Raw genomic sequence first — 13177 nt, 5'->3', positions numbered from 1 at the left:
CCACCGTCATAAGGAAACTTTCTTTGTTAACTGTCAAGCATACACAATAAATGACAAAACAAATAGTGAAAGCCTGTTGTTTACATTGGCATTTTAATGGCCATTGTAGGTAATGGTTTACCTTTATTAGGATACTGGAAGTTGCATGACCCACCCAAATCTGACAGTATAAATAGGCTACCATGCACTCAAGTCTACATGAAGACTGAAGCATCGAGCAACTTGAATCATCAGCTACTGTGAGTTGAACATTTTAAAGATATTTTAACTTTCAGCATAGGCTATGCTAGATGATTAAAGACTATTTGTTAAAGAAGTTTTTTTTTGCCAATTTCAACATGCAGTTGTACTGTTCATGCTACCCTTGACTCATGGATGGATTTAGCCATTTTTGGGCCCCAGGCGTAATATAAACATGGGGCCCTCAAAAGTAATTAATTTTGTACTTTTGGTGCTATTTCAGTGTTTTGTCTCATATATAGGCATCTTCGATTACTTATCATGTCTACTGCAGCTGGTGTGACAGTTTGGGGCCCGGAGGACAGATTTTGTTGGGGCCCTATGCAGCTTAGGTTTGTCTAATGGAAAGTCAGCCTCTTCCTTGATTTGTAGCCGACGGAGAGGTCTGAATTTTAACAATGTTGCTTGGTCAAGTACTGACAAGTCAATGATATCTTCAGCAATACAAATGCATATTGAAATGTCAGGAATTCTCCTTGAACAACTGACAACTAAACAATAGCAACCTTTGTTTTTGCGATTTTCCAGTGTCAAGTTATAGGTGTTACTGATATTCTTCACAGATTTTTTGTCGGCAGAATGGGGCACTACCACACTATATGGTGTGTGTTGTCTTTGATGGCCCTAGTAAATACAGGTAAGATGCAATTTCAAAAGCAATACTCACATCATCCAAGACATTTCTCAATGTTCAGATCCAAAAATGTAGCAGATGTTTTGTGCCGAGTAACTTTTCAACCAGTGAGTACAGAGTCACTGATTACAGTATTGAGGAGCAGGACAAAGTCAGAGAGGTACAGGTTGTGAGCAGGCTGAGAGACCTTTCTGAGTAGACAATCTGACAAAGAGTGAGTGTAACCTTGGAGTAAAAATACTGACAAAAATTACCAGATGTGGGTCCCCATTACAAATTGAGTGGGGGGCCTTTCAGATGACTTTGTCCCAGGCCATGTCAAAGCTGTCAGTGACCTTATTTTTAACACAATTGTAATGACCAAGTCTTAATCTGTTACTTTAGTGCATAGGCTCTTGGTCATGTAATGTCAATGTTGTTGTTAAAGTTGGGTAACAATTGAGGTTGTATTTTCAGCAAAGAGTGAATAGGCCCTTTGGCAGGCCTGTCTGCATGAAGAGGCTACAGCAAACTCAGAAATGTTGTGTGCTTAGTCACTTGCATAGTCATGTTAAGGACACTCAATTCAAGAATTGAATTCAATAGCAAATAATCTTAACGTAAACAAAGAAAGAACCTAAGTATACATTAAGACAGAAATGAAGCTGAAAAACAGGCAGCCATGAAAGCTTTTCTACAAATTAATTTCAAAATGAATTAAAAAGTTACAAATTATATTTCCTCTGTTTATGTGGTCTGTCACAACCAGACCTTTGAGATCTACATAAAATAAAGCTCTGTGCACAGTGTATTCATTAGTGGCAATACATTATCTATCTCAACAGTGACGACCAGCGTGAGCATCCATGTTGATGACCCCTGCGAGAGCTACACTGTGCTGGATGACTCCTGGAGGGCCACCAACTTCACTGAGTCCTTCGATAAGTGTGACCGTGATGTCACATGGCGTGGCTGGTACCGGCTGATGTATAAAGGACAGAACATTCGGATGGCCGAGTACTGTGTGCCCCTGAGAGCATGTGGTACAGAAGCCCCCTTGTGGATGGACGGAGCCCACCCTGGCCTACAAGACGGCATAGTTACTCGTACCATATGCAAGTCAGATTACCTTGGCTGTTGTTCTGCCAGTGAGAGACAAACTCCCATTCAAGTCAAAGCATGTCCTGGAAACTTTTATGTCTACCAGTTGGTGCCATCAAATGGTTGTAATAATGCTTACTGCACAGGTAAAGTTAATGCAAAGTTCCAATGAAAACGTATCTCTGTAGAATGGGTTTGTCAGGGCGTGTTTGCGTGTGTATTTGTTTATTGCTTTATTGAATATTCTATGACCAAAAATGGAGAGAAGGTACATTTGTGATGGAATTTATTATTTGGTCTAACCTTTAGTAAAAGCCATCAATTATTTTATAGATGTGAACACGATATCCATGGATGTTGGCACCAATTCTCCATCAGGTAAGTTTTATACATTATTTAAGAAAAACACTTACTAAAAAATGTTGACAGGCTTGTACACTGAACCGTATATGAAAGATATGCTTTCAATACATAAGGTTTTTTTATTTTGTTTTCTTCTGCAAGGAAGTTATGTAATTACCTTTGGTCCGTGGTTTCTTTATATACAGTATAGTTTTTCAACAGTTATGGATGTTGTTGAAAGTTTCAGGATGTTCGTTCAGGGTTTGCATTTTCCAAGTCGCCTGTTTTGATGTATTTAAAGCTGAGCTTCCTGATTCATATTACATTTCTCATATTGATATTTGGTGTTACTTGATACTTGCTGATAGCCTACTTGTTGTAGTGATAAAAGCACTAATGCCATGTCTGTTTTGATATATCTCCATGCATTTAATCCATTTTATTTTGTGACGTTTCGGCCCAGGAAGGGCCAGGATGGCCCGAAACGTCACAAAATGAAATTGACTAAATGCATGGGAGCTCATCGGTGTGTGGTTTTCTGCATTGCCTATATGGACTTAACATTTTTGAACCTGCACCCGAATCCAGTCATTTTTGGATGTGCATGAGATTCGATTTGGTTTTGATATATTTGCCTCTTCAGGCCCCGTTGATGACCCGTGTAAAAGGTATACTGTGCTGGATGAGCCCTGGAGAGGCACCAACAACTCTGAACACCTCAATAGCTGGGATGGAAACACCATGTGGTATGGCTGGTACCGAATGATGTACAATGGGAAGGATGTTCGGATGCCAGAATCCCGTCTGTGTGGTGGATGTGGCACTGACTCCCCATTATGGATAAAAGAGACCCACCCGAGCCTCCAAGATGGGATAGTCACACGTCACATTTGTGAGGGATGCAAGTCTGACCAATGTTCTGGAAGGCAGCCTCCCATTAAAGTGAAAGCATGCCCTGCAAACTTTTATGTTTACCAGTTTGTCCCTCCAACGTATGGTTCAAGTGCCTATTGTGCAGGTTAAGTGAATTTATAGTTTATAATTGACCAGTAGGCTATGAACCATTCAATAACTGTTGCTTGTTTAATGCTATATAGATTATTGCCTTTTAAGGCATGGCATTTATCACTTTTGCAACAAAACTTAAGTGTATGTATGTTTTTTTTCTTTTTTGCAGATGTAACGACCATATCCGTGGCTACTGATACTGTACCTCCAAATACAATTGGTAACAATTCAAGACTATAGAAAATGTCAACAATATACAGCAAGCCTATACATTTGATATATAGACAGATGACCCTGAAGTTAATAGGATCAGATCATCTATCATATTTGTCATTTAATTGTGCAACTATGGCATCACATGCTGCCTTTCAAACTTGATTTTGTTCTTCCAGATTTTGACCCGTGTCATGATTATACTGTGCTGGATGAGCCTTGGAGGGCTACCAACTACACTGCCGACCTCAGTCATTGTGATCATGATGTCCCATGGCATGGCTGGTACAGGCTGATGTACAATGGGCAGAACATATGGATGCCTGACTTTTGTGTACCTTCGGGTAGATGTGGCTCATCTTCCACCCTGTGGTTAGCTGGCACCCACCCCGGCCTACAGGAAGGGATAGTTACTCGGGACATATGCAAATCAGAAGGTCCTGTCTGTTGTGCTGAGAAACTACCTCCAATTCAAGTGAAAGCGTGCCCTGGAAACTTTTATGTTTATCAGTTTGCTCGTCCAAGGGGTTGTAACCATGCCTACTGTGCAGGTAGGTACAGGGGATGTGGAGTTTCAAGAAGCACAATGTAAGAATTCCCATCAACAATGTTGCATGAATGTAGGCCTATAATCAGTGAGACTCCAGTTTGTTATTATTACTATTAATATTACGGTTAGTCTCTAACCCAAGGTCCATAATTGTTTTGTAGATGTGAACACCATATCCATGGACATTCCAGGTAATTCTTTAAAAAGCTGCCTCCATAAACTATTTCTCCCTGAACACAATCAGCTAATCTGCATGTTGCATGACAGTACTCTATTTGAATTGTTGTATTATAATGATTTTGTGCATCTCTGTTTTTGTTTACTTGCCTTCACAGCTCCTGTTGTTGACCCATGTGAAAGGTATGCTGTGCTGGATGAACCCTGGAGGGCAACCAACAACACTGAAACCCTCAATAAATTTGATGGAAAAATCATTTGGTATGGCTGGTACCGAATGATGTATTATGGGAAAAACATTCGTATGCCAGAGTCCTGTGTGTGGAGCGGATGTGGCGCTGCGCTCCCCTTGTGGATAAATGAGACCCACCCTAGCCTACAAGATGGGATAGTGACACGCCACATTTGTGATGACCATAGCTGTTCTAGGCAACCTCCCATTAAAGTTAAAGCATGCCCAGGAAACTTTTATGTGTACCAATTTGTTCCTCCCAAGTATGGCTCCAGTGCTTACTGTGCAGGTAAATTTAAAATTAATGTTCCATACATTTGTTTCTATAGCCATGTTTCAAGTGCCACTCTGGCAGCATTGTTTTCAAATGTTCACAATGGTTGTTTGATGGTCCTTTTTCTAATAGGCTACATTCACAATATGTGAAAATACCCTTCCATAGGCATACATGTGTGCTAAAAGAAGAAACCTTAAACTTAAGAATTGCCATAGTTCCTGGTCTCTGACCTCAAGTGATCAATTGATTTGCAGATGTGAAGACCATATCCAGTCCTACTGATAGTGTACCCTCTGAACCAACAGGTAATGTTTTTGATAGATTTCAAAAAAGCTGACTGCTTGATTGCAAATAAGGGAACGATATTTGAATTACTGCCATGTTTTTGCAAGATATTGATGACATGGAGCATTGCATCACAAGGCCGGAGGCCACAGGGAAGGGCGAGGATTAGGATTGACTTGCACTCCATGTTATTTCACTTTTACATAGAATGCATTGAAATGTAAAGCCTCGCCATTAATCTCATATAACCGGTCACCTCGTCGGCCGTTATCCCTTACTTAAAACAGAAAGCAATCTGGTTATACTGAGCAATGTTAGCAATGACCGTCTTAAGGCTAGCATATGTTACTAACAATTCTGAAGCCATCAAACCCATAATCTTGGTAAATTCATACAGATACATTAAATCAGGGGTTCCCAACCTTTTCCAACTTGGGGCCCACTTGAAACGTTCATAAATGTCCAGCGCTCATTTCTTACCCCCAAGTAATAGTCAACAGTAAAACCCACACAATTATTTAGATTTTTAGAAAAAGATTTCAAGGCCCACTTGGAATACCTTCAGGGCCCAATAGTGACCACAAGCACACAGTTTGAGAATCACTGCATTAAATCATGTTTATAATATTCTGACACTTTTAAAATGACCTCACAGTTCCAGATTTTGACCCCTGTCATGACTACATAGAGGTGGATGAACCTTGGAGGGACACCAACTACGACTTGAGTACTAGTCATTGTGACACTCGAATCAGATGGAAGGGCTGGTTCAGATTCTTCCACTATGGGCAGAGCATACGCATGCTTGACTACTGCATGTCCTCAGCTACCTGTGGCACCTCTGGGCAGCTATGGATGAATGGTACCCATCCTGAACTGCAAGAGGGGATAGTCACCCGCACAATATGTCAATCCAGCTCGTTTAGTGGCTGCTGTGGAGTGACGCACCCTTCAGTTCAAGTCAAAGCATGTCCTGGACACTACTATGTTTACAGGATCTCCCATACAAACGGCTGCTATTTTGCTTTCTGCACAGGTAATGACTAGCCTGTCTTTTTAAAATTTAAGTATTATTGCATTTGTTGATACTTAAACAACCACACTCCTTAAACGACTTACTGTATCAACTTTTTGTCTTGTGATTGTTGGCACTATAAAATATAGGCTGGTCGTATCATATTTTTAACCCTTTCATGCAGAGCCTCTATTATAGCCTGCCTTAGTCACCAAACGATAACGATTATTACAGTATCTCAATATACTTTAGTCTTTCGGCTAATAATTTTGTATTTATTTTTAGATGTGAACACCATACCCACTTATACCAGCACAACACCGACAGCAGTTCCCACACAGACAGGTACAGTAACATTTTAACAGAAAATACTACTACTACTACTACTACTACTACTACTACTAATAATAATAATAGCAATAATGATGATGATGATGATGATTATACATGTTACTAGTAGCCAGGGGCACAGCTTGAAATCGTATCAAATAATACTACTGTATTAAAATATGAATATGAGACATACATAGCTTTTGCATGGCTACCTCTTAACAAATTGTTTGTCATTTGCTGTCATACCTAAGATAGTTTGAAAACTCAATACAAAAATAAAATATTTGTTTTAACCCGATAACCTCATCTCTGCTTAGTTCCAACCAACCCTTGCCACAACCTGCATTGCACAGAAGATGAAGTATGCGGAGAAGTACGAGGACTCTTTGGTTGTTTGTGCAAAGACAACCATCACAGACCAAACCCAGATTCATTTGGTGAGACAAAATCAGACGTTAATATTTTGTACGTTGTATGTGTGATATTAGGCCTAACATTTAAAGGATGTGGCTCTATTTTTCAGGTTTGATTGCAACTTGCCACAACAGCTCTGGGTCGATATCTCTGTCTCGTTGCCTTCTCTTTGAGGCTGGGTTTTCTGTGGACATCTTGCACCTCAGCAATCCAGACTGCAAAGGCACAGTTCGAGATGGACAAGTAGAGTTCCACTTCAACAATGATGACCAAAAATGTGGAACTCAACTTAAGGTGATGGTGGGATTTCAACCTGCAACATATTGAAATGAAGTCCAACTCCCTAACCACTAGGCCACGGATGCCCCATATACATATAGTCCCAGGAAAACGTTTGTACACCCTTTGAAATTTCTTACATAGCTGTCAAAATTGATCATAAAACATGGTCTGATCTTGCGATCAGTAAGTACTTACGTATGCCTTGTTGTCCTGTGAATGTTTATATCTTATGGCCAATGAAAATATGAAGACTTGTAAATGTTTGGGTTGTTAAAGAAGGTTAGTTAAAGCAGACTATGGTTGTTCCTTCTTGTGATTTCTGGGAAGAACAGACCATGTTTTATGACCAATTTTGACAGAAATGTAAGAAATTTCAAAGGGTGTACAAATATTTTCCTGAGACTGTACATGTAAATGTGTCAGATGCACAAAGGCCAATGTCCATACATTGTCCAAATTCTTCTGTAGGCCTACAGTATTACTTTGTTCATAGCCACTCCACTCTGACAAATCTGCTCATGATCTTGGGAAATGTGGGTGTTCTGCACACTACTGCTATAATGTAATGTTTCTTTTTCAGGCCAATAAAACACACTTCCTCTACGAGAACTCTATTCAGGGGAAAGTGGACTCTGCAGATGGTCTAAGTATCAGCAGAGAGAGAACGCTGAAGCTGCAATTCGCCTGTGAATATCCGCTTAGACAAAATGCTTCCATGGGTGCGGCTATCCATGCTGTAACAAGGTTAAGTGCCTCCTCTTGAAGATGCCTGAATGAAACCAGGATAGCATATATTATAGTAGTTGCTATTTTAGCTAATGAACCATTTTTATAATTTGTCCAGCTGCTGGGGACAATAAGCCTTATGTTATGATACTTAAAATAATCTGAAAAATTCAATATGTCTGCAGTATCACACAGCTGAAGTTTCCGCCAGGAAAGGGAACATACCAAATCCGGATGATTCCGTATAAGGATGCCGACTTCACTGAGCTGTTCGATGGGGCCGTGGCACAGACGTCTGATGAGGAGATCTACATATCTGTGGATGTGGAGGGAGTGGACAGCCGGCAGTTCTCCAGTGTGCTGGACCTCTGCTGGGCCACACCCACCAATAACTCCACCTCCTCCATCACCTGGAGCCTCATCACCAAACAGTTTGTCATCCTGAAATACTCACTTGCTATTATTGCTGTATACATACATGTGTTCCAGGGGTGGAGCTACAGGGTGAGCAATCAGGACATTTGCCCTGGCGCCCAGTGCCCTCCCATATAGGTGGTGGGAGCCCTATTGTGACCTTTGCAGACTGTATGGGGGGCCCCTATCATTGTATTGCCTTTGGGCTATATGTGCAGTTGTTCCGCCATTGATGTGTGATGTGATTCAGATATGGTTTTGGAAAGCCTAAAATGTAATCAAGTAGGCCGATAGGAGTACTGTATAGTAGAGTTACTTTATTGATCAAGCAAATTTCCTGAAGGTAAGTGCATGGCTGGTATTCTTCCACACCTGAAAGTTGTGCTTGTGCTCGTTGCTTACCAATCCTGCAGGTGTGCAAACCCAGAAGACGGGACGGTGGAGGTCTTGCGAAATGGGGAGTCCACAAGCAGCCGTTTCTCCTTCAGGATGTTTACTTTTAATGGGCACCCTCCTCAGCTGTACCTTCACTGCAGCCTGCACCTCTGCCTTCTGGAGGGCAACAGCTGTGCTCCGGTGAGAGTAGTCTTGTATTTTCCTATCAGTACATTGTATATGCTTTTATACTCTGTTGTGTGCACCTTGAATGGAGGCTTTATATCGTATATATAGCCTATCGAATGCCAGTAAAGGCTTTCTATTCAATTCTATTCTATTGGTCATTTCCCAATATGTGTGTCCCCCTACCCACAGAACTGTCAATCCGGGCATCATCAAAGAGTGCAGAGATCTACCGACATAAAGGAAACTATGACTGTTTCTGTTGGCCCACTGAGTTCCTCCTCGAAGGACATGGGTAAAATTATTATTATTATTACACAGTGCACTGCTCAATCTCGATCTCTGTTGGATGTGGTAGATGTTCATGCTATTTGTACATCAACTATGATATCTGCTTCTGTCTCTCTGTTTAGATGTGGTGGATCTTCTGGCTCCATGGGCAAAGCGATTCCGTCCTAAGGTGTGAACACCTTTAAATAGGGGAGTTACTCCGAACAGAGCTATACCGTCAAATGTAATTCATAATTTACTATAAAGAAATTTCATTCAGAATCTTCTCTTGTGTTTCTTGACTCCTTCTTTCTTGTGCTATTTTAAAATGTGCTATATGAGAGACAATATGTCTTGCATTCAGTATGCTGTATTGGCCTACAAAATGTAAACATGATACGTCTTACTCACTATCCACTTCATCACCATTAAATCATTTGGATATTGCAATCTGCTACAAAAAAGTGGATAGTGAGTAAGACGTAGGCCTGTCACTTGGAATCCTGTGTTTTTATTATTCCTGCGATCATCTGAAATTGATTCATTATTTATGTTATAATCTTTCATCGTTTTATATGCTAATCTATTTACAGGGTAATGCTGGTTCATGAAAAAAAAAGATTTCTACTCTTAAAGGACCACTTCAGTCAATTTCAACAGGCTGTTGTATTGCTCACACTACCCTTGACTTGTCAGTACCCGGTGATACCACATTTTTCGGCTCAGCCCTTTCCGAGATCTGAGCTATTGGGGCAGCTTTTGTTTACATTTTTAAAAAAAATCTTAACATAGGCCCACCCCAAATATTTTCCTAAAATGTATCACTGTTTGCTAGTTGTCTGCTGATCTTGCATAACCTTTTATATGATTTTGGGAATAAATCAAGATGTTTTTTTGAAATGTAAACAAACACCTGCCCCCCCATTACAATGACCAGGATCTCAGAAAAGGCTGGAGAGAAAAAAAATCTCAGGTACTGACAAGCATTACAACTGCATGTTGAAATTGGCTGAAGTTATCCTTTAATTCTTGATGTATTCTCTCATAATGTGCACCAGTGGGATTTAGTCATTATAAAAAATTATGTAACTACCACCATAATAGTGTGTAGATGAGTATGGCCTTGCAGTTTACAACTTAGTCATTGATATACCAGCAAATGTATAACAGGGGCCATGTCTTAAGAGTTAATCTATTGACTGACATTAGAGCTAATATATTTTCAGCTAAATTTGTTGTATGAGAAATATGGATATATGCACGTGAAATTTCTGATTGATCAAAAATGTTCCATGTATGATTTTAACAAATAAATGTACGTACCATCACAAAAATAATTGTACTAGCTTAATGTAGGCCTAATGTACTGTATTTTGTTATGGACCAGTGCATGTACAGTACTGCTTCTGCAGGTCAAACATTTTCGACTGCATCCATTTTTTAGTTACAATTGAGCAGAAATGAGATGAAGAGGTGACATTTTGTGACTTGTTTTTTCTTGTCTTGGTAACAAAACACACACAGCAAGCTGGGTCTTGCAAACAAGCCCATCTATTTCATGTCATAGTGAGTGGAAAATGGGAAAATTAGAACCATCCTTGATAAGCATTTATTTAAAAATGGCACATAACGGAGACCCCATCACCCACACACACACACTTTTCAATTTTTGTCAATAATTCTCATATTAATGAAAATAGACAAGTGTGAATAAGCAAACCAAATTCATCCAAATGATCGTCTGAAAGAGTTACACTGGAGCTGGCTGCATAGTCCTGCCTTGACCTTAAGCTAAGCAGCTTTGGAATGGTTTTAATTTTTTTTTTTTTTAAGAGCGATCCAACCCATCTCTATCATCCCTGATTCCTGAAAGGTGAGTGACCAATATAAAACAGTTGAAAATCATCTAAAGCAATCCCATCCTGTTATTATAGAACTTGCAAAGTGACCTATACCAATGGCTGTGATTCAACCAAAACTATATTTTGACTCCCAGAATAGCCTATGTACAGAGTAGGCCTATATGTTCCTCAGTACTAATGAAGATTCTGATACACTATAGCCAACATTTTCAACAACACTTTTTGGGCAATAAGATTTTATTTGTATCACTACAACACATTTATCAGAATTTGGATCAGCAGTAGACACATGTTCTTAACCATTGCCCCAGAACATTATGAGCAGTCATGTTGTTGCCCAGCAGCATTGCTCAAAAAGTTGCCCTGTGTATCCTGTAAGTAAGGATTGTTTGATTCCAGAGTGGTCTTTTCCTGAAATAGGAGTGGACTGTTGACACATTCCTTTTGCAATAATGGTTACTTACTTTTAAACATCAGAGATTGAAAATGTGTATTTAATTTACTTAAATCTGTTGCTCTGTCTTTGTAGTCTTTGTATTATGGATCAATGATTGACTGAGAGAGTGATCGTCCCCTGCACTGCAAGTACGCATTCAGGCAGTGTGACCGTTCGGGTCGGGTTTCAGTCAGGCGCATTAAAGGGTCAAAAATGGAGACTGTGGGTCATAATTTCAGCTTAATACCCGATATAATACTCACATTTACACTGCCAATGATAAAGGAAGAGTGGGTGGTGAAAAAAAGACAACAAAACTCAAAAGAATGAAAAGATAGTTGAGTGTCTACATATTTTGGGTCATTTTATTGCTGTTTATGAGCAAATATGCTGTTTAAATGTTGTCAAAAGTCAAAAACAATAACTTAGATTCATTCATCAGGTCAATATTGTATAGGAGAATGTGTTAATTTGTCTCTGTATGTAGTTTACTTCAAAAGTTATGACTTATTCTCTGTCATTGTTTCAATCTGTTGGGTTCCTGTCAGGTGCATTAAATGGTTAAAAATGAAGGCCAAGGGACATTATTTCAGCTTGGCACCTGTCAAATTCTTAAAGTAGACACTTTAAAGATACAGAAAAATCAGGTGGCGTAAAAAAGCCGGGGGGTGCGCGTGGACCCCCCTTTCCAACCCTACTATATCTATGCCACTGTGGATGTCAGCAGCTTGAGCTTGGACAATTATGGACTAGCAGTTAAGTAAGTTGGTCTTGAAGCATGATGATTGTGAGTTCGATTCCAGAAAATCAATTTAAAATACTTTCTTACATGTAACTATTGATGTTAGTGAAATTATTAATAATGATGAAAGCACACGGAGCTCCCATTGACATTGTAACAAAGCTCTTCACCTGGGAAGCTCCCATTGACATTGTAACATAGATTTGGTGTAGCGGTTAAGGTCCCAGCTTTCAATGCCAGAGGACCCAGGTTCGTGTCCCAGCAGGAAAATGCTACTTCCCATTGCTAGACAATAATGGCTTGTAAGATATGACCAACAATAGCAGTTAGACAACAATAAAATGTATGCCTACGTCACACCCAGAGGAAGAAAAAGTACAGAAAATATGTAATTGAGTAAAAGTACCATTACTTGTTTTGAAATCTACTCAGAGTAAAAGTAAAATTACCTCTTTGAAAATCTACTCGAGTAAAAGTACAAAATTACTTCTTTCAAAATGTAATTTGAGTAAAAGTTACTTAGTTGCTTTCAGTTAGCTTTTCTATCGAGAAATTCCATTTTTCTTCTTGAATAGCGCCCTCCGTGAGCTCTGTCTATTTCTGCACCAGTCATCTTCCAATAACCTGGCTATCGTGACTACAAAACCCTGCAAGCGTTGACCTGGCTCTGAGCACCGTATTTTCAGAGGGCCTTCAACCTGCATCTACGTGTATCAAATGCCTCGTTATGGTTGAAACGATCAATCAGGCCACTCTTGCCTCTGGCTTATTTTGCAGTGGGGAAGTTTAAATACTAAACTTGTATTGTCTTCAAAAATGAGACGGATATGAACTTCAAATACCCATGTTTGCCAGACTGACTTGGTCATGGAATTTTGAGCAGAATCAAAATAATAAGCAGGCCCAGGGTCTGCCCATTGCCGACTATTGGGCTGTCAAACCAGTGACATGATGCACCATTTGTGGTCTTAGAGTGTCATCTTGTGGGTGACGCGTGGTGCAGCATTAGTAATGATCTCGGTTGCACCTTTGGTGTCTATGGCAATTAAAATGTTTGGTGATATTTTATCAAGAGTGGTGTTTT

At 39.8% G+C, this 13177-nt stretch overlaps 1 protein-coding gene across 1 annotated transcript; it reads left to right on the top strand.

The window, feature by feature from the left end:
- The first annotated feature begins 774 nt into the window (after positions 1-774).
- LOC134458689 (uncharacterized) lies at positions 775-9295 on the top strand. Its single transcript, XM_063211117.1, has 18 exons — positions 775-877; positions 1699-2100; positions 2288-2332; positions 2940-3314; positions 3474-3524; positions 3697-4068; positions 4229-4258; positions 4403-4765; positions 5008-5058; positions 5694-6074; positions 6339-6398; positions 6704-6823; positions 6910-7094; positions 7663-7826; positions 7994-8239; positions 8636-8798; positions 8976-9078; positions 9197-9295. The coding sequence occupies exons 1-18, from the start codon at positions 820-822 to the stop codon at positions 9247-9249; spliced, it is 3222 nt and encodes a 1073-aa protein (XP_063067187.1). The 5' UTR covers positions 775-819; the 3' UTR covers positions 9250-9295.
- The last annotated feature ends 3882 nt before the right edge of the window (positions 9296-13177 follow it).

The sequence above is a fragment of the Engraulis encrasicolus genome, chromosome 11 (assembly GCF_034702125.1).
Source record: "Engraulis encrasicolus isolate BLACKSEA-1 chromosome 11, IST_EnEncr_1.0, whole genome shotgun sequence".
Taxonomy (NCBI): Eukaryota; Metazoa; Chordata; class Actinopteri; order Clupeiformes; family Engraulidae; genus Engraulis; species Engraulis encrasicolus.
This window is presented reverse-complemented; position numbering and strand designations above follow the sequence as displayed.

Bases quoted from the DNA above. Each gene is read 5' to 3' on its own strand.
- LOC134458689 (XM_063211117.1), top strand. From the start codon at position 820: ATGGGGCACTACCACACTATATGGTGTGTGTTGTCTTTGATGGCCCTA. The intron at 4,766-5,007 runs GTAAATTTAAAA...ATTGATTTGCAG, and splicing joins CTCCAGTGCTTACTGTGCAG to ATGTGAAGACCATATCCAGT. The intron at 8,799-8,975 runs GTGAGAGTAGTC...CCCTACCCACAG, and splicing joins AGGGCAACAGCTGTGCTCCG to AACTGTCAATCCGGGCATCA.